General features: G+C 43.0%; 2 protein-coding genes across 7 annotated transcripts in view; one reads left to right on the top strand and one right to left on the bottom strand.

Annotated features, from left to right (window-relative positions):
• TDRD12 (tudor domain containing 12) overlaps positions 1-5,034 on the top strand; it is a 39,900-nt gene extending 34,866 nt beyond the window's left edge. For 3 of the 4 annotated variants that reach the window (XM_028740334.2, XM_028740338.2, XM_028740333.2), the window contains exons 29-33: positions 788-886; positions 1,090-1,203; positions 1,286-1,439; positions 1,525-1,591; positions 2,669-5,034. In XM_028740334.2, the coding sequence (XP_028596167.2) occupies positions 788-886; positions 1,090-1,203; positions 1,286-1,439; positions 1,525-1,591; positions 2,669-2,772 (538 nt within the window). In that variant the 3' untranslated portion in view covers positions 2,773-5,034. The remainder of the gene's footprint in view (positions 1-787; positions 887-1,089; positions 1,204-1,285; positions 1,440-1,524; positions 1,592-2,668) is intronic. The other variant, XM_028740336.2, reaches the window with a different exon arrangement.
• A 3-nt stretch (positions 5,035-5,037) lies between these two features.
• LOC114602302 (b(0,+)-type amino acid transporter 1-like) lies at positions 5,038-25,017 on the bottom strand. Of its 3 annotated transcripts, XM_028740348.2 has the most exons (14): positions 22,932-25,017; positions 22,373-22,464; positions 18,316-18,450; positions 16,421-16,568; positions 14,964-15,251; positions 14,122-14,247; positions 13,742-13,841; positions 12,452-12,496; positions 11,574-11,697; positions 11,233-11,336; positions 10,242-10,338; positions 9,413-9,562; positions 7,738-7,912; positions 5,038-6,599 (listed from the first exon to the last, which is right to left on the bottom strand). In XM_028740348.2, the coding sequence occupies exons 3-14, from the start codon at positions 18,406-18,408 to the stop codon at positions 6,535-6,537; spliced, it is 1,515 nt and encodes a 504-aa protein (XP_028596181.2). In that variant the 5' UTR covers positions 18,409-18,450; positions 22,373-22,464; positions 22,932-25,017; the 3' UTR covers positions 5,038-6,534. The 3 variants fall into 3 exon arrangements, with proteins under 3 accessions (XP_028596181.2, XP_077787612.1, XP_077787613.1); XM_077931486.1 differs by having other exon boundaries at positions 15,009-15,251; positions 22,373-25,017; XM_077931487.1 differs by lacking the exon at positions 14,964-15,251 and having other exon boundaries at positions 22,373-25,017.
• Between the last annotated feature and the right edge of the window lie 374 nt (positions 25,018-25,391).

Raw genomic sequence — 25,391 nt, 5'->3', positions numbered from 1 at the left:
GTTTGAATCTACTTTCTCCCTTAGATCTCCTAGGCACTGTTAGGGATATTAATGGAAGCCAGGAAGCCCAAATCAGGGCACCAGACCATCAGTGGCCTGAGACAACTGTCAGGGCCTCTTCTCCCCACCTTCCCTAGGGCTGTCTAAGGACATGGGCTCTGGGAGAAGGCAGAAGCAAGGAAGCCCGTTTCAGGGAGCAAGTGCTGTCAGCTGGTCCTGGCAGGGAGCCCTCAGTGCCCTAAGAGAACTGATGGAACAGCCCCACTTTCTCTGGGAGTCTTTAAGACCTTTGTATCCTGAGGTAGGGCAAGGAAACCCATGCCAGGGAGCAAGTACCATCAGCAGCTGAGAAGCCCATCAGTCTGCCAGAGAGGATTCCCCTGCAACTATAGTTTATACCATTTCTTTGTTTTAGTATTTTTAAGTGGTAAACTGCCTTGGGTCTTGGCAGGAAACAATTGCAATAAAAACATGGAACTGTTTTCTGGAGTCCTCCTGCACGCTCTAGGAAACAGCACCCACTGTGTGTGAACCAATTGCCCAGCCTGTATATATGAGAAAAGTTTGGGATCTGTATGGTCTGTTACAGTTTTTTGTTTTGTGGGACAAGGGTATGTATGAAAAGCCAGCTTCAGCCATATTTCCATTGCAGAGCATTGCCGTGAGGGGAGACTCTTAATGGAGCTCCATCACCCCACCCCCGCCAATATACTTCTTCAAGCTCTTCTGTCTGATTTGCTCTTTTTCCTCTTGTAATGTTGATATTCTTTTCCACATGGGGGTTGAGTCCAACCACAGCAGTTAACCAGATGCTCCCGAGAAGCTCACAAGAAGGGCCCAATGGAGAAAGCCATCCTCAGCTTTCCCAAGCATCTGCTAATCGGAGGTAGGCTGCTTCTGAAGAGGATGTGCCTTTATTGGCTGTCAGTTTTGGCATTATCAAACCTTTTTACTATATGTTGTAGAATCGAGCAGTAGCATTACATGGCTTGTTAACTGAATTACTCCCAGGATATTGGAAATTCCTATGTAGGAATTTGTATTTAAAAATCAAATCCATTTTAACCACTGTTTTTTTCCTTTTTTTAGCTTCTATCCATCAATAAAATGGTTTGAAAAGCAGGATGTTGTTGTTCTGAAGATAAAATTACAAAATATTACCAGCTACGACTGCAAGTTTTTCTCCCAGAGGATCATTTTCAGGTAGATAGGAAATATTTCACCAAAAAGGATTAAAAAAATGATTTGATTCTGTTTTCAAACTAATATTTTAAAATACTGTCAGTGCTTCTGTAGAAGACAGATTTTATTTGGCTGATATGGAGCTGCAGAAAAATATCATCAAAGAAAAATCAGCTTGTGACCTTAAGAATGGCGAACCTGTCATTACCCTTGCAAAAGAGAAGACTGAACCTTGGTGCAACTTGCTGAAGCACAAAGTAGGTTGGACATTCAAAAGTGGCTTATGGATCTTAAAATATTGGCATGGTAGACTGAAGTATTCTGAAATGTTCCTTCCAACAGAATCCCCACGTCTCCTTTGATTTTGATTACTTGGATTATTCTGAAGAAAGAAGTCCCTTTTCTGCTGGTAAGCCACTAATTGCATTTTATGTATACATGTCTCTCCGGTCATAGAGGTTATCCAAGAATGGGCCACTCCTTTCACTTGTTTCAGAGATAGGACTGCAAATTACTTCTTGCTTGGTCCCCTTCAGTGAGAGAGGGCGCGCGCACACACACACACACACACACACACACACAAACACACACTACTGCTTCAAAGCAGCAGGATTTTCACAGAACTTGGATTCTTTCTCTTTCTTTGTCATGATAGCAAGTAGTTTAAACATTTCTGTCCCTGATACTGATGAGGGAAATGCCTGCTACAGATCTGTTGCATACTCTGTGGAGGGGAGAATCAGAGCTGGCTGCATGGAGGAGCCTTCCTGGGCTAGCATCGTAGGCAGTCAGCATCCTCCTTTTAGCTGGAGTGATATAAACCAATGTCTGATGACTCTTGTTCTGGTGGACAGGAAATGTGGAAAGAGAGCCTGTGGTTCACAGGGATGTCTGGAGGGTGGATGTGTCTCTGTGCACTCTCTAGGGCAGGAGCTCACTGGGGTGCTGACACTGGGTTGCACTAAATGCATAGTCAACAGCTACCATGTCTGGTTTATTGGTTGGTTTATTTGTTGGTTTTTAAGAAACAAAGTGTTTGCTCTTTTTTCAATCCTTTTCATAAGCTACTAGAATGAAAGCGTTAGAGATAATATCTCTTATACACATTCTCAATTATTTGACTTCTGATCTGCATTTTGCGCGCGCGCGCACACACACACACACACACACACAAACATCTCCCGTAAGGCTTTTCCTTTTTAAAAAACACCCATTGGTGTTAAAGAGTCAGCCTTGTGGGGGAGGGAGACCATTTTTTGTCAGGATTTTCATCTGGGGAGGAAAAGGTGAACCCTCCCCCTCCCCCACACCCTACATTCACACCCTAAAACCAGCCACCAGTTGGCAGCCAGTATTGCTTGTCCTATAGCACTCAGGGCCATTAAGAACCAAGCAAGACCCTCTCTTCAAAGGGGCATGTTAAACTCTACTAGAATGCTGGAAATTAACTTTTCTAGATCTATGTATAATGTGCTTTTTTCTTAAGCAGGCACAGGTCCCAAGAAAGTGCACCTGGTTTCTACAGAGGAGGAAGAGGAGGAGGACTCCTCGGATGACAGTGACACCGAGAGTGATTTGTCCATCTATTAATTCTGGTTTGGAAATGGGGATTAAGAACTCGGCTGTCACATGAGAACCCGCAGCTTGGGTGGCATTTCCATAATGAAAGCATTTTAGCTTTTTGAACATCAGGAAAAGTTCTAAATTTTGACCATGATTTTGAAGAGGGTTGTCATGGTGGGAGGGTGGGATGTTTGCTCTTCGACTTAACTGCCATAGACTGATCACATGTACAATTGATTTCAGTGAGTTTTAATTCAAGGTACATTTGCTCTGAGTAGAAGAGTTGTGGTGATTTTTGCTAAGTACCTAACCATGAAACCAATGGAGGGAGGTGAAAATTCTCTCTCTCTCTCTCTCTGGCTATTCTTGGAGCCTGTTTCAAAAAAAAAGCACAGCTTCTGGCCTTTTCCTCACAAAACAAATTATTTCGATATTTAGACAAAAGGAGTTAAGAGTAGAAACAGTCTGCTGTACTGCTAGGGACAGGTGTTCAATCTAGCATAATATTTAGTTCTGATCCTAATTTCTTTAAGAAAATGTAGCCATCAAAACCAGTTTAATACTGGTGATGTACTAAATGTACCCTTTGTTAGCTGTACCTTAAGGTGTAAAACTATAAGATGCTGACTGATCTGAGCAGAAAATATTTTTGTTTTCAGAATATGAGAACTAATTTGAAAGGTTAAAGTACTTGATTAGAAAACTATTTCTAGTTCTTTGATCATTTGATCAGTTTGTTTTGTGTGGAATTGTTTGGACCAACACAGCTGATGCTAATTTTTCCTGATCTAATATGGTAGATAATAAAAGTTAACTTATATTATAGCACTCCCTTGAATATCAATATTCAAAATGGTTAGTTACTAGACACTTTGTTCAATTGCTCTGTTTCTGTACGTTATTATGTTGGCACAAAGAGCTGTGGGTATGTGTAGGAAGAATTAGAGATGGCCTTAGAATCAAAGGGTATATCTGGATCCAGGAGCTGTGAGGGGCTGGTAGAGCCACTTAATCAGAAGAACTAAAAATTATCATAAAGTACTGCTACAATAAATACAGCTTTCCCTACCTGTTCGCATAGCAGTATAACAACAAAAAGTAAAGTGAAGGAATCCCAAATGACTGTCTGATGTCAGATGCACAGGCATAATTATATATGATAGTCCCTTTGATATACTTATTATTAAAATTATATGCTGCCCTTCATCTGAAGATCACAAGGCAGTACGCTTAACAAAATATTTGCTCTGTTGACAGTATTGGATAAATAGTAGCTTTTAAGATGCTATAGTCTATATCCTCCAACGAGGAGTAGCATTCTGTCACTGAATTGACAGTCTCTCTGGAAGCTGCAGGTATTAGTTGCAATGGTTCTGACATGCCCTCTGGTGCCTGCGTCCTAATTTCTAAATCCCCCTACTTTTTCCAGTTAAATATTCCCACTCCACATTGTCAAATGTGTAACAGTACAGTGCAACAACAGTTTACTCTATAACATGAATATGGCAGTAATTGTTGAGCTTTCAGTGTTTCACATAATTGACCCAAATGACATTATAACAGTTGGACATCTCTGTATATCATATATGCAATTAGATCAGAAGTATTTGGCTTAAAGTTGGATGTTGTGATAAACCCTTCTTAAGGCCATAATCCTATGCATGTAGTAGAAAAAAGTTCCATTGAGTTCAATGGGGCAAACTCCCAGGTAAGCAGATAGAGGATTGCAGCCTTATTCGGGAGCTGAACTCAAGTAGGACCTGCTTCCAGCTAAATGTGCATAGAGCTGCACTGCCAGTGTTTTTCCAAGAGTTTGGCCTTTGCAACCTCCAAGACTGATTTTCTTTTATACAAACTGTGTCAAAGAAATTGCAGGGAAGGGCTGTTTAACCCCTTTGTCTCTGGCAATTTTTTGCAACAAATATGTATCTTCTGTAGGTAAAAGCAGGATGTCAGGAAAGAAATTTGAATGGGAGGGGGAAACAAGCTCCTCCTGTTTATGTTTCCCTGCCAGTCCACCTATCCAATGTGGAACCTTCCTGCTGCTTTTATTTTGAAAATTAAGAAACTAGTGGTTTCATCTGCCATGTAAAATTTTGTTTGACTTTTAGCATAGCACCAGGGGCAACACAGCCCTGCAGTTTCTCAGAACCCTCATACAGTGAGTTCTAATGGAAAGAATAATATAGTGATTGGTGATGGTTTAAGTACTAGGCATTTCATATGAATAGTTATGGGAAAAGTTATTTATGCCTGTTAGAAAATCAATAAAGAACACTCTTAAAACCAGCCTTTACATCTTTGGCGTTTTTAGACACTATTTATTAATTAAATAGAAAATATAATAAAAATATACCAAAGGCATTTGCAACAAGTCACAAAATAGTAATGCTGGAACTTTGACTTTTCAGCATGCACAAGGAATCTAGAGAAGGCCAGAGGAAGGTAGGGAAAGAACGTCTAGTGTTCCATTTACCAGCAGCTCATCCCATGTTTGCAGCAGTATAAAATGCTACATCTTTGGTTTTCCTGCAAATCTTTCACAAAAGTAATTTTGAAAAGCAACAAACATGTCTGTTCCAAGATCACCACCTGCTCAGTATATGAGTCCTGACTTTGACCCCTTTGAGATTATTTCCACTTACTTGCCTGCTGTCTCAGGAATGAGACAACAGGTGAGCACAGCATGGAAAACCTAGCTTGCACATCCCAAACCAACATATTGTGGAATCCTGACCCCAAACCAATGGTAAGAGGAATGGTGGTAGCCAGATCAAAGATGTAGCTTCTTGGATCCAGCCTATCTTTGAAGCAACAACCTCTGTCAGGGAAGGCTCAAGGCAGCATCCTGCTTTCTGCCGGCTTGGTAGCTCAGCTCACAAGCAGGCAGAATGTAGCAAAGGGGGCTTTAAAGGCATGAAAAAGTGCTTCTTCCTCTTGAGCAAGCAGGAGAGACCCAGCTCAAGCAAGCAGGAGGAGCAGGGCTGTTTGCAGAGCTGACAGAGAGGGAGGATTCTTTTCCTGCGTCAGCTGTTAGGCGGGAGAGTTGCAGCATAGCCCCACTGCACTTCGGGCTCCCAAGGAGGGAGTTGTACCAGATGACTGCTTCAGGCTCTGGGGAGGGTCTCCTTGCAAGCCAGGGTGTAGCGGGGTTTTGCTGAGGCTGCCGCTGAGCCTGCATGCGCCCACCATGTTCCATAACCGGAAGTCCCCAGGCATATGGTTAATCTGGGGACCTTACATTAAATCCGGGGACATTCCAGGGGCGGATTCTGCCCGGGGACAGATTGGTGGAGCCGGGGACGTCTGGTAACCATAGTTTGGATCACATGTCTTTCTCCCTCTCATATATTTTCCTGTCATTTCATTTGGGTTTCTGCTCTTTATAAATCTGTAAGACATTTAATATGTGAGATTTCATCTTTGCGCTTCCATGTTTGTTTGCTGGTAGATGGCACTGTAATACTGTATGTTCTGTCCTTTCAGCTTGCTGAGAAAATAATGTGGAAATTCCATACCTGAAATCAAGTCCATGGCCTACAAATCCTCAGGTCTTTCCCCCCATTCAGATATTTTCTTAAGATGTTACAAATCCCTGAATTCAATGTGTTACAAAAATGAATGCATTTTACAGGGGAAAAGGACAGAACAGTGTCTTTTTCAGGACACTTATTGTCTCACAAATGTCTCCTATCCTCAGCATTGAGACCTATAGTTGTGGACATGATGTATCATACCTGCTGAACCATTTCCAGGATCTAGCCTTTTTAATGATGGAAAAATTCAATGTTATTCAGGAACGTCTTCTGGTGGAACTACTTCCAGAAGCATCTGAAGGTGCATAGTGATGGGCTCTGAAACGCAGAAGTTGTTGAGGTCAGAAGCCTTTAGAAATGGCAATTGCACTGTTAGTACCATTTCTTTTCCTAGATCATTTCCCCTTTTGCACTTAACCACTTAGAAGCCTCCGTGTTGATTCCACAAGCCAGATTATGGGCTTTACTTTTCCTATAGCCATATTAACATGGGTCTTGAGAATATTCCAGAAAGTGAGGGCATCTCGGACCACATTTCAAATGGTTTCCAGGACATAAAGGTAAAGGTACCCCTGCCCTTACGGGCCAGTCTTGACAGACTCTAGGGTTGTGCGCCCATCTCACTCAAGAGGCCGGGGGCCAGCGCTGTCCGCAGACACTTCCAGGTCACGTGGCCAGCGTGACAAGCTGCATCTGGCGAGCCAGAGCCGCACACGGAAACGCCGTTTACCTTCCCGCTAGTAAGCGGTCCCTATTTATCTACTTGCACCCGGGGGTGCTTTCAAACTGCTAGGTTGGCAGGCGCTGGGACCGAACGACGGGAGCGCACCCCGCCGCGGGGATTCGAACCGCCGACCTTTCGATCGGCAAGCCCTAGGCGCTGAGGCTTTTACCCACAGCGCCACCCGCGTCCCTTCCAGGACATAAATGAGCTGTAAACTTTGCTAAGTGTCAGAGTCCACTCAAAAGACCAGTTGCCACAATCAGAAGGATCTATTTCCTGTGTATGTCAAACTACCATCAAATTTCACTCTTTAAAGAAAAGATGGCTAGTGGTTAGGAAGAAGCAGGCACAGGAATGTCTAAAACTCTTTAAAATATAGGGAGGCTTAAAAATTGCCTATCCTGAAGGAAGGGGGGAAATTCCAATTGGAATGTTTTTGTAACTGGAAACACTAGCACCCATGTGCCTGCAAAGGGCAAGTGGCCAGTGCGCAGAAGCATGCATTGTGTATGTAATCTCTAGCCACTCAAGTGATCTGAGGAGACCACATACCCCATTTCCAGCTCTATGAGCCTCCTCTATTCCCATAATTTCCTCTTTATTGTATCTCATGCACCCCACTGTTCCTCTTTAAGAAGCTCTTTCCCTTTGAATCAGAGTTAAAGAGCCACACCCATATTATTTCATCACAAACACCTCTTCCCCTGGGATGGAAATCAACCATATACTCACTTGAGATTTTTTGAGCCCAGCTGAATTTGAAGTGGATGAAAAGTACATAAAAGACAAGTCCACTGATAATAAACAGAACGCAATACAGATATGGCAGCTCGGGTGCAGTGATGATGGGTGCCAGGACCAGCACAATGGAAACAAACAGCACAAGGATGGGGATGATAAGAGGGACCTGCAAGACAGAGCGGAGGGGGTGTGAATGTAATTGTGTGTGTTGAGGAATCCCAGATTGGAACGACCTAGCAAGGCCAAGTAATATTCTGGCTCAAGAGTCTAATGCACTCCATTTTAACAACTTGGCTGTTGCATCAGGAACAGCATACAAATGTTACTTGCTAGGCCAAGAGAGGATCTGGTGGTTTTGGCAAGTCTTGCCACAGTCCAGGCATTCCACATCTTAATTGGCTTCTGCATGATACCCAAGTCATCCTAGGCTGTTTGGGGCTGGAAGCGGGATTTTTAAAAATGCTGATTATCATGGGCGCACACAGGGCCTATTTAAAGGACAGCTGTATTTCAGTTTTCATACCGTTTGGGGAAGTGTGAATTGGGCATTATTTATTTATTGGATGTATTCAGCACTTCCTACAAAAATGTCTCAGAGTGAGTTAAAGTTATGAAAACATACATGATACAAAATTTAAAACACACCCAAAAGGTAATTGACATCTTGCAATCACATAAAAAGGACAAGTCCTATCCCATCCTACTAAACAGTAAACACAAGGATTGGATATCACCATATCCTGACACTCCAGTTAAGAGCCAAATGCCTGGGGAAAGAAACATCTTTGCCAAAGTGCCTGAAAGTTGATAATGATGGTGCCAGGTGCATCTCTCTCTAAAAAGACCATTCCACAATTGGGGAACCACCACTGAAAAGGCGTGTTCTCATGCTGCTGTTTATTGAAGGGGGCACACAAAAAGGCCCTCAGATGATTAGGTATTAAGTATTGAAGTATTAAGGGACGCGGGTGGCGCTGTGGGTAAAACCTCAGTGCCTAGGACTTGCTGATCGTAAGGACGGCGGTTCGAATCCCCGCGGCGGGGTGAGCTCCCGTCGTTCGGTCCCAGCTCCTGCCCACCTAGCAGTTCGAAAGCACCCCTAAGTGCAAGTAGATAAATAGGTACCACTTTATAGCGGGAAGTTAAACGGCGTTTCCGTGTGCGGCACTGGTGCTGGCTTGCCAGTGCAGCTTCGTCACGCTTGCCACGTGACCCGGAAGTGTCTTTGGACGGCGCCGGCTCCCGGCCTCTTGAGCGAGATGAGCGCGCAACCCTAGAGTCGGTCACGACTGGCCCGTACGGGCAGGGGTACCTTTCTTGAAGTATTGATGTCATGGGCAGTGTAAGACTTTATATGTCAAGAGCAGCACTTTGAATTGGGCCAGGGAGCTAACACATCCTATGCACTTGAACCAGGATCAGCGTTCTAGGATCAGACCGCCTACTCCCAGTCAATTCTGGCCCCTGAATTCTGCACTAAGTGCAGTTTCTGAACGCTCTTCAAAACGGCACTACATAGAGTGCATTGCAATAATCTAACGTAGAGGCAGCTCACATGTTAACCTAATTTCTCCCCCAACTCCAGCAGTAACAAAAGGAGCAACACAAGAAGAACTGCCAAACCATCCTGAACACTGATGAGAATATCTTGTGGTGGGCTACTTACACGGATAGGCCTTTCAAGATCTTTTCTTGTAAAGCGCATGACAATGAGTCCCAGCACAGTTAGACCATAGAATATCCAAACCGTAAAGCTAAAGTAATTGATGAGGGTGTTGATGTCTCCGGGAATTATGTAAAGCATAGCTACTGCACCCTGAAAGGAGAAGATATGCATTATGGAGAAGGCATTTTTTTAAAAAACCCCTGCAGATTTCAGTGTTGGGTTTAAAGGTAAAGGTACCCCTGCCCGTACGGGCCAGTCTTGCCAGACTCTAGGGTTATGCGCTCATCTCACTCTATAGGCCGGGAGCCAGCGCTGTCCGCAGACACTTCCGGGTCACGTGGCCAGTGTGACAAGCTGCATCTGGCGAGCCAGCGCAGCACACAGAACGCCGTTTATCTTTCTGCTAGTAAGCGGCCCCTATTTATCTACTTGCACCCAAGGGTGCTTTCGAACTGCTAGGTTGGCAGGCGCTGGGACCGAACAACGGGAGCGCACCCGGCCGCGGGGATTCGAACCGCCGACCTTTCGATCGGCAAGTCCTAGGTGCTGAGGCTTTAACCCACAGCGCCACCCGCATCCCGTGTTGGGTTTAGAGGCCTTTTAATAGATTCACACGGAATTTGGGCCTCATGGGAGTTGTGATGGCTGCCAACGTGGACCGGTTGTATATTAGACAAATAAATGGAGGATAAAAGCAGCATTGACTACTAGTCGTGACGGCTAAGCCCTGCTTCCAATAACAGAGAACAATGCTGGACTAGACAGGCCTTTGGTCTGATCGAGCAGGGGTCTTATGATGTTCTTCTGACACTTCAGAAATCATACTTACATAAAAGATAATAGCAGGCACTGGAGTTAAGCGCTTGATGTTGATGTAAGAGAGCACCTTTAACACGTGTCCTTCACGGCCGGCTACGTAAGGAAGCCTGAGAAGGTAAATCATTATCATTAGAGAAGCCATTGTGATGGGCTGCCCGAGAGCAAAGGATGACAAGACTTCTGCGCTTTTCATATTTTTGGTGATGCATTCAGAGAGCATTGCAGAATCTGTGTTTACCATGTCATGAAGTAATATGGGCTATGGAGAGTGTATGAGGAACTAGTTGCAACGGTTGTGGTTTGAGAAAAAACAAGATCCTGATTAAGTCCAATTTTAAAAGCATAAGAATCTGGGAAATGGAATGAGATCAGCACAACTGCCACATGCACTGTGAATAACAGGGTATGGGATTTTCCCCATCTGACATATATAGTACATTACTACTGTGCTTCCAATAAATGTGAGTGAATGTGCAGGTGTGATGTTAAATTTAAGCTGCTTTCCCCTTCTATACCACCTTTCCTTGCACCACCTTCCAGGAACTCAGCAAAGTTTAGTAGCTTGGAAATGTCAATGTGCCCCTGTCTCCTGAGTGCCCCCATGTTACTTTTAATGAGAGGATGATGCAGACATGGGACCCGTTCAGAATGACTGTGAAGTACTCCTTCACACAATGTATCACTAACATATTGAATTATTTATTCACATAATGCTGGGGCAGCTTCCACCATGAATTCCTTAAAAATGATTGGATTAATTCAGAGGAAAACTAATTCAGAGGCACATGTACTTCTAATTAGCAGATGATTGGGGCAGCTGTCTGCAATATGACCTGCTTTTAAGTGTCACCTGGGCATTTGCCTGTTGGCAACTGTGATGCTCTTAACTCCAGGTACATATAAGTGTAGAAGTCTTGCAATCTGGATTTGGGGCTGGGGGCACATAAGTCAACTTTAACTTGCAGCGCACTGGAATTCCACATCAGAAAGTTTTGTTTTACCTGCTAGCAGTAAAGCAAGTCCCATTGGCTGACCCGATGGCAGAAAAAGCCACAAAGAGAGGGACTATCCAGGAAGCAGGATAAAGAACCCTATCTCCATATGTCTGTGATGGAAGGAATTGAAATAATGCACATCTTTAAAACCTAGAGGTCAACCAACTGGGCACATGAAGATACAGCAGTAATGAAAAAGATACTTAATAAAAAGCTTGCACAACTTTTTAGAGAAGCAAGTTTTCCCTTGTGTAACTTAAACCACTTCCGATCTTGTTCTGCCGTTTGTATCAAAACATCCTCTTGTACAGAAGTGAAAAACAACACATTTTCCCACTTGGACTCACCACAGCGACAGCTGGAGACTGCAGAAGTTCTGTTGACGTCATAACCGTGAAATAGGATATATTGATCAGAACGTAACAAACTGTGACCAGAGGGATTCCAATACCAATACAGAGTGGTAGATTTCTAGATAAAGTAAAGAGAGATGCTATCAGTTAAAGAATGATATTTGCATTGAGAACTTAAGAACATAAGATGAGTGGACACGCAAGCAGAACCAGAGGAGGAGCTTCCTTCCCAATGCAGAGAGCGGCTTGGGTGGGAGGGTCAGCAGGACAAAGGAGTGGGGGAGGGGGAGGGTTAACGGGGGGAAGCACCAGCCCTCACCCCGTCCCCATGGATGCTGTTCATTAACGTTATAAAATACATGTATATTAATTGCATCTGTACATTGAACACTACATCTAGTTTGGCTCTAAACAGCTGTGTATTTAGACTTTAAAATTTCGCTCTGTTGTTGTTGGATGCAGGGCCAGCTCTACCACTAGCTAGAGTGAGGCAACTGCCTTGGGTGGCAGATGCTGGTGGCCAGAGGCAGTTCCTCCTGTGCTCCCAGGCATTTCCCTCCTGGTGGAGAATAGAACGGGGTGTGCCACACAGCCTAAACTAGCTTTCTGCCCTTGGGTGGTTCTGAAGGGCACTGTCAGACTAAAACAGCCAGTCCAGTTAGCTTCTTCAGGTGGCAGCCATCTTGTCCTTTACCTCAGGCAACAAAATGACTTGGAATAGATATATTTCCTCCTAACTGTATAGATGCAGTTCACTAACATGGGCCTGGTTTCAGAAACCAGCTTACTGGATTTTGTTGTTGCTTTGTGAAACTTTTTGCACACTGCCTTAGGGCTGTACACTGTATCAGCTGATGCAGCATTTTTCTTACCTATTAGGATTTTTAAGTTCCTCTGTGATATAATTAAGTTGATTCCTGGAAGGGGGGGGGGGAAGAAGTACCAAAATGTTACTTTGCATCCTGCACATTCTTGGGAGAAAACGCTTTTGAACCCAGTGGAATTTAATTTCCAAATAAAAGGGTTATGGGATGTTAATAGATATTTTTTCTGAAATTATAATTCCCTTTCAACCACAAGCAACAGCAAAATCTTTATGAGAGATTTCACAGAGTCAAGTAGAAAATGTCCTATTTTGATTTGTGTTCTGCATTTTGCACAGAAGCAAGTGCCCAATATGGCTTTCAACAGTAATAGCAAGTACCAATAAACAATCAGGAATATATGCACCTGTTCTGTGCAAAAATAATCCCTTGCACATCTAAGTATACATTAGATCAGTCTTTGGCAGCCTGGTGCTGCATATGGCTATCCTGGACAAAAGGAAAAGCTTCTCAGTTACGTTTCTCTGTGACATGCTATTTTCTATGTGTAGGGGTATATTTTGAGGATTGAGTATGAAGGAGCTGAAATCTGAAATACTACAGCCCAGACACAGCCTTACCACTTCAGGAAAAAAATATTCCCTTAACAAATATGAGTCCTTCCTCCTTTTGTAATACCTGGCATCCATTCACCTCCCATATGAGAAGCAACCATCAATTAAGACAACACACACACACACACACACACACACCTATGGAAACATCTGGAGAGACCTATTGGATTAGAGATTTTATTATGCATATGAACTGGCTCTAAGTCAGGCATCCCCAATCTCGGCCCTCCAGATGTTTTGGGACTACAACTCCCATCATCCCTGACCACTGGTCCTGTTAGCTAGGGATGATGGGAGTTGTAATCCCAAAACATCTGGAGGGTCGAGGTTCGGGATGCCTGCCTAAGTAATAGTTCTAACCTTAAGATGCTGTTAACTCTTTTTTCTAATGACCTAAGACTAGCTGACATTGTTGGTGCCTTCAAAAGCCATCTCAGCTATTGGCCATCACTGCATCATGTGGTAGCAAGTTCCACAAGTTAATGGTCTGCTTAGCTCTCCCCCACAAAAGTGGGTGGGCTCTGTCTCCTTTCATGCCTACCAAGAAGTCACCATAAGTTTAGAATAAGTATTCCCCACCCTACACTATTTCCAGGTGTGATTCTTCAGCAAGACTTCAGGTGCCAGAGTTTTCATGCTATATCTTTCTTAAAGTGCAGTAAAGACACATCAAAATAAGGCATGAACTGCTACACTCTGTTAATGAGTCATAAAATTATATTACCATCCACTATAGGCCCAGAGTCCATTATAAAATGCAAGACTAATGGTACCCACAGAAAGCGGGGGACCATCAAACGAATTGTTGAAGTTCTTTGTATTTCCTGGGGGAGGGAAAGTGAAACATGTCATTTCTTGCAGCTGAGGAACTTGGCTCAGAGTCCGTGAAAACTCCCACCCACCCTGATAAATCTGTTTGCCTAAGATGCCGCTGGACCCTTTGTGGTTTTGATATCATATCTTCCAGATTCATTCCTCAGGGGAAAGTAAGAGGTACATTGATCACCCAACTGACCCAACTGATAGTTGGTAGATAGGTAGGTAGGTAGGTAGGTAGATAGATAGATAGATAGATACTGCAACTAAAACTTCAACATAACATACCTTGGGCTAGAAGAACAATCCCACTTACAATGATAATTATGACAATCACCATTTTAGCCACAGCAAAAAAGTTCTGTATGTAGCTCGCCCACTTCACACTCAGGGCATTCACCAGAGTAATTGTAACTAAGAGAAAGGAAAGGGTGGAAGGTTCACGAGAAATGTCACCTCAACGAATAAGCCTCTGTAGCCCTGGAATCCGTCCTTTGCCTTCCCAGTTCATTTTCCTGCCACTCAGAGTAGCCAATAATGGGCTAGATGGACAAATAATCTGACCAGCTGCGTGGTAGCTTCATATGTTCCTCTGCATTCAAAGTGTTCAAACCATTTCACTCATCATCATGTGCACTCTTTACAGGTAAGGTAAAGGTAAAGGAACCCTGGACGGTTAAGTCCAGTCAAAGGCAAATATGGGGTGCAGCACTCATCTCACAGCTTTTGCAGGTCATGTGGCCAGCCTGACTAAATGCTTTTGGTGCAACGCGACACAGTGACACATTTACCTTCCTGCTGCAGTGGTATCTATTTATCTACTTGCCTTGGCGTGCTGGTATGCTTTCGAACTGCTAAGTTGGCAGGAGCCATATAGAAGATGGGTTAGTGGTACTATTCCCAAGTTCCCAAAAAGGGAGAGGGGAATTTGACCAAGGCTGCACATGGGGTCATGGCAGAGATGAAATTTGAATTAGAGACCTCTGGTTCCTAGCATAGTCTCTACGCTTCTGTTGTGCAGCAGCTGCCTCCAGCTTGTGTGCCAAATTAACCCACAAATTTGCACCGGTGTAAAAGCCTATTCTTTGCTGTTATCTCTGTATGCATTTGGTTTTAGGTCACTAACTCACCCTTCCAGCTACCTTTGTCTTCCTGATCAAAAGCCAAATACTCACAGAGGACTGCTGCTGCCAGACACTTGATGACAATCGTGGGGGGGTCACAACCCGGATAAAACGGAGCCGCTGTGTACTCAGCAAAGCTGAGGCAAATGATGGCAAAGGAACTGGGCATGGTGACCATGAGACTTGCCCAGGAAAACAAATACGCAGGGATTGGGCCAAAGGCTTCCATGAGGTAAGAATAGTCTCCTCCTGATTTTGTTATCATTGTTCCAAGTTCGGCAAAACAAAATGCCCCTGAAGAAAGAAGTGGGAGTTTTTAAAATAACCTTCCGCTTCCACCACCACTGCCACAATCACCCATCTCCATTTCAATATAGCTTCTGGAGGGCTCTATATGCACCTGGTCCTTCTAGCCTGTTTCAAGTCACCAGGGATTTTGTTCCTATTAAGTGCATAATCTTGTTATGGTATATGGAACTAGTCAACATTTCTTTCAGCCAATGAGTGCTTCTGTTATGAGAAGACCATCTGGTCCTAACCAACTATAATTTTGAGTTGCTGAAGAAATGCTTTTTTTCCTCTCCCCCACAAGCACGATTATTTTCATTTATGAACACTGCGCTTGTTCTCTCATTGTGTTTATTAGACACTGTCCATGACATCATCAGCGGGTGCCTTGGGACTCAGGGGGCTTCGATAAAAGAAAAACCAGTGACAAAAAGTGATTTTTAGAGCCAGTTATCACATATTTATTACGTTTATATTTATCTCTCATTCATCCTTTCCATTTTCTTCAATACATGCAAAAACCCTGTGAGGTAAGTCAGGCTAAGGGATGGTGACCAGTCCAAGATTACACAGAGAGCTTCATGGATGAGTGGAGATTTGAACCCTGAACACCCCCAATTCTAGTCTAAGCACCAAAACATGCTAGGATATGGTTGCCATATACTAAACATAGATCTCTTGGTTCTTCATCACATGGTGATTTGCAAGAGAGGCCAGATGAAAAAAAGGAGCTTCAAAATACAGTGATACCTTGGTTCTTGAACTTAATCCGTACCGGGAATCCATTTGACTCCCGAAATCGTTCAAAAACCAAGGCGCAGCTTCCAGTTGGCTGCAGGAGCTTCCGGCACTCAAGCAGAAGCCGCGTCGGACGTTCAGCTTCCGAAAAATGTTCGCAAACCGGAACACTTGCTTCCGGGTTTGCAGCGTTCGGGAGCTGATTTGTTCAACAACTAAACTGTTTGAGAACCAAGGTACTACTGTAATGTAATGTGTTAGCTTTGGCTAGTATTTCCCCCAAACACCTATATCATATATGCTAATTTCAAATGCAAAACTAGCAAATGCAAATCCATCATTAAAAGGGCTAAACAAAATAACACATAACAAGGAGCTTGTAATAATCTGGGGCGGGGGGGAGAGAGAATAAGCTGGAAAGAGCAGTAGTGATTTACCTAATGTAGCAAGCACGCCACAGGCTGCCCAGATGACTAAGCAGGGCCCAACAGCTCCAACGTTAGCCAGAACGGCTTTTGGAGAAACAAAGATTCCCGAACCAATCACTGTTCCAACAATGAGACCGATTCCACTGAGCAGGCCCACCTGGGAAAAGAAATTGAGGTTAGGTGAATTCAACTGGAGTGGTTCTTTCAGTCTTCTATAGGCAGTATCATGAGGGTGGAGATGGATGGAGGACAGGAACAATGAAACACATGTTAACCCAAGAATATGTTAGGAAGGGTCCACTCTTATTGCAGAAACACTGCTTTATACAACAGCTGCTGCCACATATCTTAGGGGGAGCTTATTTTCCCAACAAACACATCCGTAGGATCTACAGTTAATTAATATTATTAATTGTACTTCTTAGTTGCTTTTTTAATTAAAAGTGAAGTCAAAGCGACTTGGAATGTAACACAAGAATTAAAAGAAATATAAAACGAAAATGAAATGAAGACTAAAAAAATTCAGAAGCCTGAGCTCAGAGTTAAGGTCTATTCTGGGAATGGCCTTGGTAAGCCGCTCTAGGAGCCTTCTTCAGCTTGGAAGTGGGTGAAAATGTTTAAAAAGAATTTTAAAAAATATAAAACATTACTTGTTGCCTTGTTACTTGTTACTTGTTACTTGTTGCTTGTTACTTGTTACTTGTTGACAAGAATGTGGAGGAATAAGCACTCAGTATTGACCATGACCATTTCTTCATATTCGGTGCCAAGGAAATAGTCTTGCCAAGGGAAAACGTAATGAGTGTGAGGGGAACGCAAACAGGGTCTGCTGTGCTGAGACTTTCAGCACCATTAACAGGTGAGGTGACACCAGGAACAACTTGTGGTACAATGCAAACATTAACCAGACATTCTGGGAAAAGAGGCTTTCCTCTTGTACTTCACTGAGCTTCGTGATTATCTCCACATTTAGCAAACAACACTCTACTAATTAACTCAGGTGTTAACATCACAGAGCATTTTACTTCCCCACTTGGGGCATTAAAGTTGGACCAAACTAGACTATTCCCTGTTTTTACAACAGGACATGTACCAAGTGCAACTGTGCCTCCTCTTGAGAGCGAGGATGTGTTTATGGATGGAACAGCAATGGCCATCGTTCTCCAGAGGTTTGATTTCAACCCCAGAAGCACACTGGCATTGTCTCTTGAGACAGACGGGTGCCAACCATGCACAGTTTCCCCTTGGTTTACACAATTTTGCAAACATTTGGTATGAGAACCGAAATGCAAAATTCAGAGAAGTGTGAATTTTGAAGGATAACTGGTTCTATTCAGGTCCTGGTTTGGCAACTGCAAATTAGGTAGGTCTGCATTCAAATGAAAGCCTCACCCCTAATTCTAAGCCTATTTAGGCTCAGGGGAAAACAGCTAATTCCCATGTTTTGCACGGTGCATATTTTGCTGCAAATAAAATCCAACAAGGAGTTAAGCATACTTAAAGCACATTGCTTTCATTGCTTTCAAAAATGCTGACTGTATTGTACTGCCTCGAGGTGGATGCCATAAGCCAGGAATGGGGAATCAGATGTTCCTGGACTTCATTTCCCATCAGGCCCAACCAGCATAGCTGGAAATTGGGGGCCAATAACCTCTGAAGGGTCACAAGCTCCCCATTCCTGCCATAAACTATGCAAACCTATAAGCATCCAGGGGAAGGTATTAGGCATAGGAGAGACACAATTTGGTTGAGGCCACCTGGCACTAAAATTCCCTAACTATGACACAGTCAGTAAGTAAGTAAACAATAAAATGATTTTTACAACAGAATGGAAACTATATTTGAGATCTGGGAGGCTAAGAGCTTCTAGGACTGTTTCCAATGTAATATATTACAAGCCTTGCCTCTTTCTGTAGTTTCATAGATTTGCTTTTCGTGATGGGCGTTTCATCAGGTTCTTGATTTGAACTTCGTTTTCTGATGCCTTCTTCATCCATTTTGCTTACTTGATGCTGATGTGTCTATTATATTAGTGAATCCTGCAAACAGCACAAAGTTAACTATGATTATATTATTTAAAAGTCTGTTTATCTTTTGACTTCAAAAAAGCAACAGGGTACCCATAGCGCTCTTACATAGTTAATTCAAAGTAATAGTGGGATGTGCTACCTCACTCCGAGTTGGCTTTGTAATGCTATAGCATAATCCAATCTAAGCGTGGGACACTGTGCTATCACCTCACTGGTCCTATGATCCCTGATTATCTAGATCACGTAGCCAGCAAGAACCACCCTGTTTTTAATGCCTGCCAAGAGGGTGAGGCAGTGTACCTTTCGCTTCCACACTTACCTGTTATGGCTGATCCATTTAACTAATTTTGAATTTTGGTAGTAATCAGTATTCAACTTAAGACGTACAAATGCCAATGCCTAGGAGCACTCAATTTTTTGAAGCGACCGTTTGCCATTTTCATGACGATTAGGAGAAATGTATGAATAATATAAAGGTGGCTTATCTGCCTTGATGGGAGCTCAAAGGTTGGAAATGAACTTGCTGTACAAAACATGATTTGATGTTATGGATAACATATTATCAGATGGTTTGCTGGCCAGCAGTGATCAGATGACTTTGTTATCAGTTTGTTCATTTTATATGGCAAACTTTATACCTGGTTTGATGGTTTAACATGCCTATTTGGTGTTCTGCAAGTCTATAATGTGTTTCCTCGTTTTGCACTTGCAAAGAGAGAAATGGACATAAAAAGCCCATCCACCACCACTTTGGGACTTGTGAAGGAAAGCCAGTTATATAAAAACTGGCCCTCTGATGTCTTCCCCTCTTTGAATACATCTCACTGTATAACAAAATAGGGCAGATGGAACTGGTTTGGAGCAAAGGACCAGTGGGAGGAACAAGAGGAGACATGGGAGGGTGTGTGTAAGATTTTTAGGCTTCTAGTGCTGATGGGGGTGTGGAGAGGAGGAATTGGGGAGGGGATGCGGTGGGAAAGTATCTGGATTAAACAAGGGCATCTGCAGGACTGAGGAGGAGCAAGAGGAAAGAAGGACGATAATCTATGGGCTTGTAAAGCAGAAGGAGTATTGTCCCTTTTCTTTTCCTATTATTCTTTCCCCATCAGGTTATGTACTTCGTGTTTTATGCTGTAAACTATTATCACATTCCCTGTGATCTATGGATGAAGGGCAGCAAATGAATGAATGAATGAATGAACGAACGAACTGTTTAGCCCAGAGAAGAGAAGTCCGAGGTTAAACTAGCAAACCAAAGGTTAAACCAGTGGTGGCCAAACTTGGCTCTCCAGATGTTTGGGACTACAATCCCCATTATCCCTGACCACTGGTTCTGTTAGCTAGGGATGATGGGAGTTGTAGTCTCAAAACATCTGGAGGGCCAAGTTTGGCCACCACTGGGTTAAACTAACCCCTTTCTTTTTTTCTTTTTTCTTTTTTAAAATTTTTATTGATTTTCCAACACAAAATAAAAACAAAACAATACACAGTACATACACAGACAAACATATAAACACGTATAATTTCATAACCTCATTTTCATAAATCTTACTTTCCTGACTTCCCCATGCCTCCCCTTTCCTGCATCCCTATTTTACAATTTCTTCAGCAACCCCTCACTTCAATTAGCTAATTGCTTATTTTCTCCCCCCCCCCCCTTCTTCTCTTACTTAGTCAATTACAGCTGAAATTCTGTATTTTTCTTTTCCCTTGACATTTTAGCACTCATTAATTTTACAACAGTTCTTAAGATAAATTTAAATTTCTTCCAGTCTTCTTCCACCGTCTCTTTTCCTTGGTCACGGATTCTGCCGGTCATCTCTGCCAGTCCCATATAGTCAATCACCTTCGTCTGCCATTCTTCCAGTGTGGGTAGTTCTTGTGTCTTCCAATACTTTGCTAAGAGAATCCTTGCTGCTGTGGTTGCATACATAAAAAACGTCCTATCCTTCCTTGACACCAATTGGCCGACCATGCCCAGGAGAAAAGCCTCTGGTTTCTTATGAAAGGTACATTTAAGGACCTTCTTAATTTCATTATAGATCATTTCCCAGAAGGCCTTAATCCTCGGGCACGTCCACCAAAGGTGATAAAAGTACCTTCAGTTTCATTACATTTCCAGCATTTATTATTGGGCAAATGATAGATCTTTGCAAGCTTGACTGGGGTCATGTACCACCTATAAATCATTTTCATAATATTTTCTCTTAAGGCATTACATGCCGTGAACTTTATACCGGTGGTCGATAACTGTTCCCAGTCTGCAAACATAATGTCATGATAAACTAACCCCTTTCCAGCCCCAGGAGGAGCATCCACACGACACACCTACACACAGCAGCTGACACTAATGTGTCGCGTGACACACAGTCTGGAAAGCTTTGTGCTAGAATATAACACAGAGGAGGCGCACAACACATTAAGCTGAGAGGGGAGAGAGGGCAGGGTTGTGGTCGCCCACAGGCAGTCACAACGCAGGATGTGAGCAGCTTTCTTTGCTGGGCAGCCAGTTCTCAAAACAAGAAAGGTGCCATTTTGGGGAAACTGGAAGCATTTGCAGGGCTTCTTTTACCTCTTGCTTGCTTATGTTTTGGAACTCTCATCACAAAGAGACAGAGAATGGGGCCTGTGGTCTGAGCTATCATCTTGATTTGAGAAATCATCCTTGGGAAGAAAGGTGGCCTCAGTGATGATGCCCCTGCTCATACCTTTTGCCTGGGCTTTTAATTTTTTTCTGAAGAAACACACACAGAGAGAGAGGGGCCTGCCTTTGGATAAGGATAGAAAAGGCAGGGGAAAATTCTTGCTGCACATCCATGGCTCTCTCCTTCCTTCACTAGGACTCAGCTAGACTCATGTTATTGAAGAATATATATATATATATGGGGCGGCGGGCAGAGCTGCCAACTCCAGCTGCGGCATTTGAAAGTGCAATCCTAAAAATGTCCACTCAGATGCAACACCTGTTGGATCCGCAGGTATATTAAATTAGGATTGCAGGCAGTGTAGTGCATTGCTTACAGCAGTGTGGTGCGTTTGAGCCCACAGATGCATTTGCAAACTAGGGGGACTGCCATAGCCACTATGCACTGATGGCAAGCGTGCAAGACCGGATGTGGCCATCGCACACCTGGGCACAGCTTCACACTTTCCCTTCATGGCCAGTGCTTAGGCAGGAAGGAAGTCTTGGTTTTCTTTTAAGCCTAATTTCCGGCAGCGGGGTGATCTTCTTGGAGAGTCCAGCTGGGGTGGCAAGCAGGGCAGTTCCCTCCCTGCTTACAATGGTTTTAAGATAAGGAACATCACTCACCCCAGAAAAACAATAACAACACACTATTAGGATTTGGTGGGGGAAGTCTTGTAATGGAGTCAACAGAAGGCTCTCCCACCTCAAGTCTAATTGCAGCGGGAGAGCCTTCTATGGACTCCACTGGAGTCAATAGGCCACACCCCTCATAGGCTGAGGAGACCAGGGTCCAAATCCACACCCAGCCATGAAGTTCCCGGCTGACCTTGGGCAAGTTCCTAATTCACACATGAATCTGCCTCACAGGGGTTGTTGTGTGGGGACAGTGAGGGTCACGTATGTCACCTTAAGCTACCTGGAAGGAAGATGAGATGTAAAAAAAAAAGCAAACTGGGAAATTGTGGTTTAATCTTATAGACTATAAACCAGGATATTAAACTAGGAGCAGAACCAGGTTTACTTGACCAAGACTGCTGCACTTGAATTGTTTTGAACAGTAAATGAAGAAAGAACAACAGAACACTTGGCTGCCCTCTACGGATACACCGAGTAATACAATGAAAGTTCTAGCAAATCTATTGCAAATACACAAGAATCTATAGCAAATATTCATGCAAGTCTCTCGCATAATTATCCCTGTGAATTTTTTCACATCTTCAGCCTGGAAGCGAGAGTGGCACTCACCGTGTTTGGCGTAACTCTTGAGTCATCGAAACACCTTCCCTTCACTTATCTCCTCCTTCAGCAGACAATGCTCCCGACTCTAAAGCAGAATGCTGGGAAACAGCAGTCACTTAAGTACAGAGGTTATAAACAAAGGTAATGATTAAACTAGAAAGCTTCCAATAATCATTAAAAGCCCAATTAATTTATTGGCAAGAAAAGGTAGAGTTTTTGGTTCCATTTTGATGTCCCCCCCCCCCCCAACCCTGCATCTTGCAGTTTGAACAAGCACCGAAGTATTTGACAGTGCGGCACTCATGGACCAAGGCACCAACAAACTTCAGGTTGCCGTGATTTTATAAGACATCAAGGTCTTCCTGCATGATTAAAAAGCAAAAGCAAAACCCACTGAACTTGGGGAAGAGATCATTGTGGGTTATTTTGTATACAATCTTCTTAATTAACAACTTTCTAACAAAGGTTTTTAAAGCAATGCATTGCTTACTTTAGCAAAAAGGAAAGAATTTTAAAAGGAATCAGACAGCTCCTATCTACTTCAAACAATTGGCTGGCTGCCAACCTGCTCTCCTGTCCTGTTTGTCTGGATGGACTGAACTTCTCTTGAACTTGCTAACAGGCTGAATGCAGTCAGAAAGAAGGAAAGAAAATCTTCCTTTGTTTCCAGCCTTGAGCACATTTGCAGACAAACAAATTTAGTTAATTACTTTTCTGCACTTGGGGTTTAGAATATATCTTGTTCGATCCCTCCTTCACTATCACCCCTGATTATTGGCCATGCTAGCTGCAGCTGTTGGGAGTTGAGTCCAACAGTACGCGGAGGGCTGTCAAAGTTTCTCAACCCAGCCCTAGATTTTTAAAATGTCTCCAATGTTGACATTCACACACTTTTCTGAAGAGACGTTCAGAACTTCTGTGTTTTAATTCGCCTTCTTTATCTGTGTGTCCAGAATTAAAGTTAAAATAGGTTGGAGGCTGCCTAGTTCTTAGAGCTAGGGAAGCCCAACAACATATTGTGGACCAGGGGTTCCCCATCACTCTCAGGCCAAATAGGTTTCTGTAGTGCTTCAGAAACCAACACACCTCGATTGACCACAGCAGAACAAGAGAGATTAGGGTGCACATCACCAGAAACGATGCCTCTGTCATACTGTCACAAAAACAATTGTGCCGTGCAAAAATCACATAGGCTACACGAGCAAAGGGTTTGGTAATAGTCCTAGATTGTGCAAGAGTTCAAAGCAGCTCGAAACAAATGTTTCAACTGTTATAGCAACCAATAAGTATGTACACATGTTCAGCATATTAATTTCACAATGGGAAATTTGATTTGAATAAATGAGTGAGATTGGTCTTTTCTCCCCTCAATGATATAAACTGATATATTTAAATTGCCTTTATTCAAATCAAGCCCCCCCTAGATAACAGAACTAATCTACCTATGTGGTTGTTGCAAGGATGATAGAATTGATGTGTGCATAATGCTTAAAGTTACTGCTCTTCAGCTGGTGGGCCAGGACCCACTATGCAAATATCCAGTAAAAGATTAAGAAATGCATGTTTGGGTTAAAAGCAGGGCCAGGGTCTGAAAAGACTGGAGACTACTGCTCTAAACCATTCTTCCCAAACATGGCGTCCTCCAGATGGCCTACAACTCCCCAAATCCCTGACCACCAGCCATGCTGGGACTTGTGGCTCAAAATAGCTGGAGGGTGACAGGTTGTGGAAGGATGTTCTAAATTGCTACTACAGGTATGCTTAGCAGTATTACTGTAGTGTCCATTCCTCATGGATGTTGAGATGCATTTGAATAAGATTCGCACAGGCTTTTGCTTGTTGTTGTTGTTTAGTCGTTTAGTCGTGTCCGACTCTTCGTGACCCCATGGACCAGAGCACGCCAGGCACTTCTGTCCTCCACTGCCTCCCACAGTTTGATCAAACTCATGCTGGTAGCTTCAAGAACACCATCCAACCATCTCATCCTCTGTCGTCCCCTTCTCCTTGTGACCTCCATCTTTCCCAACATCAGGGTCTTTTCCAGGGAGTCTTCTCTTCTCATGAAGAGGCTTTTACACAATGGTCTAAAAAGCTTGACTTTGCAAAGGTGAAATGTAAAAGCAATATCAGAGTCCCTATCTATAGTTTAAGGACAATCTTAATTCATTCATACGCACTTTGGACTCCCCACAGGGCTAATCCTGGAGCATAATGAGAATGAAGTTCAACATTCTGAGATAGGCACAACATGTTCAATGTAATGTTTCCTTATGTCTCTATGGTCTATTGCAGGTAATTACATTAGTCAGGAATGGAATAAATAGTTCTTTAATACAAAATGACAACACACCCAGATTGTAGTAGCTACCTGCTCTGAACCTACACAGCTGAGCTATAAAGGCAGCACCGATGCCAACAAGCACAGAGTCAAGCCAGTATCTTGCTAATCTCTCAAGGTAAAGTGCACAATGAGCTATTGCCAATCAGCATAATAATTTTTAAAAAGTTACCTCCGTGTAAGTCCTTTACACAACACATTGCTAAACTATGGAATTTGCTTCCACAAGATGCACTGATGGTCCCCAATTTAGTTTTGGCATAGGACTAGGCAAAAGATAAGGCTAATCGGTTGCTACTAGTCATGGTGACTCTATTTTTTTTTTTTTTTTTTTTTTTTTATTACAAGCACATAAAATTTCCACACATAGAAAAGAAAGATTGTACAATCGAAAATACAAAGCATACATTAAAAAGACACATACATCTAAAAAGAAAGAAAGAAACAAAAAAAAGAAACAATACCAAAAAGCAACATTTCCAATCATTCCCTTACATACCTTTGACTTCCATTAACCTCAGCTTTGGATTAGATATTCTACATAAATCTTCTGCAGTGATTTTCATTTTATCTTTACATGTCGTAGAAGTTAAGCCTCATCTACTGTTAAGTTATTAATTCCCAAATTGATCTCAAGATACCTTAAAAATTTGGACCAATCCTCTTTCTTTTTAATGGGATTATCCC

Source organism: Podarcis muralis, chromosome 7 (genome assembly GCF_964188315.1).
Source record: "Podarcis muralis chromosome 7, rPodMur119.hap1.1, whole genome shotgun sequence".
Lineage (NCBI taxonomy): Eukaryota > Metazoa > Chordata > Lepidosauria > Squamata > Lacertidae > Podarcis > Podarcis muralis.
This window is presented reverse-complemented; position numbering and strand designations above follow the sequence as displayed.

Excerpts from the sequence above, each read along its gene's own strand:
- LOC114602302 (XM_028740348.2), bottom strand. The coding sequence starts at position 18,408 with ATGGATGAAGAAGGCATCAGAAAACGAAGTTCAAATCAAGAACCTGAT. Across the intron at positions 13,842-14,121 it reads GATTGTTCTTCTAGCCCAAG|GAAATACAAAGAACTTCAAC; the intron begins GTATGTTATGTT and ends TCCCTCCCCCAG. Across the intron at positions 9,563-10,241 it reads TGCCTGCTATTATCTTTTAT|GGTGCAGTAGCTATGCTTTA; the intron begins GTAAGTATGATT and ends TTCTCCTTTCAG.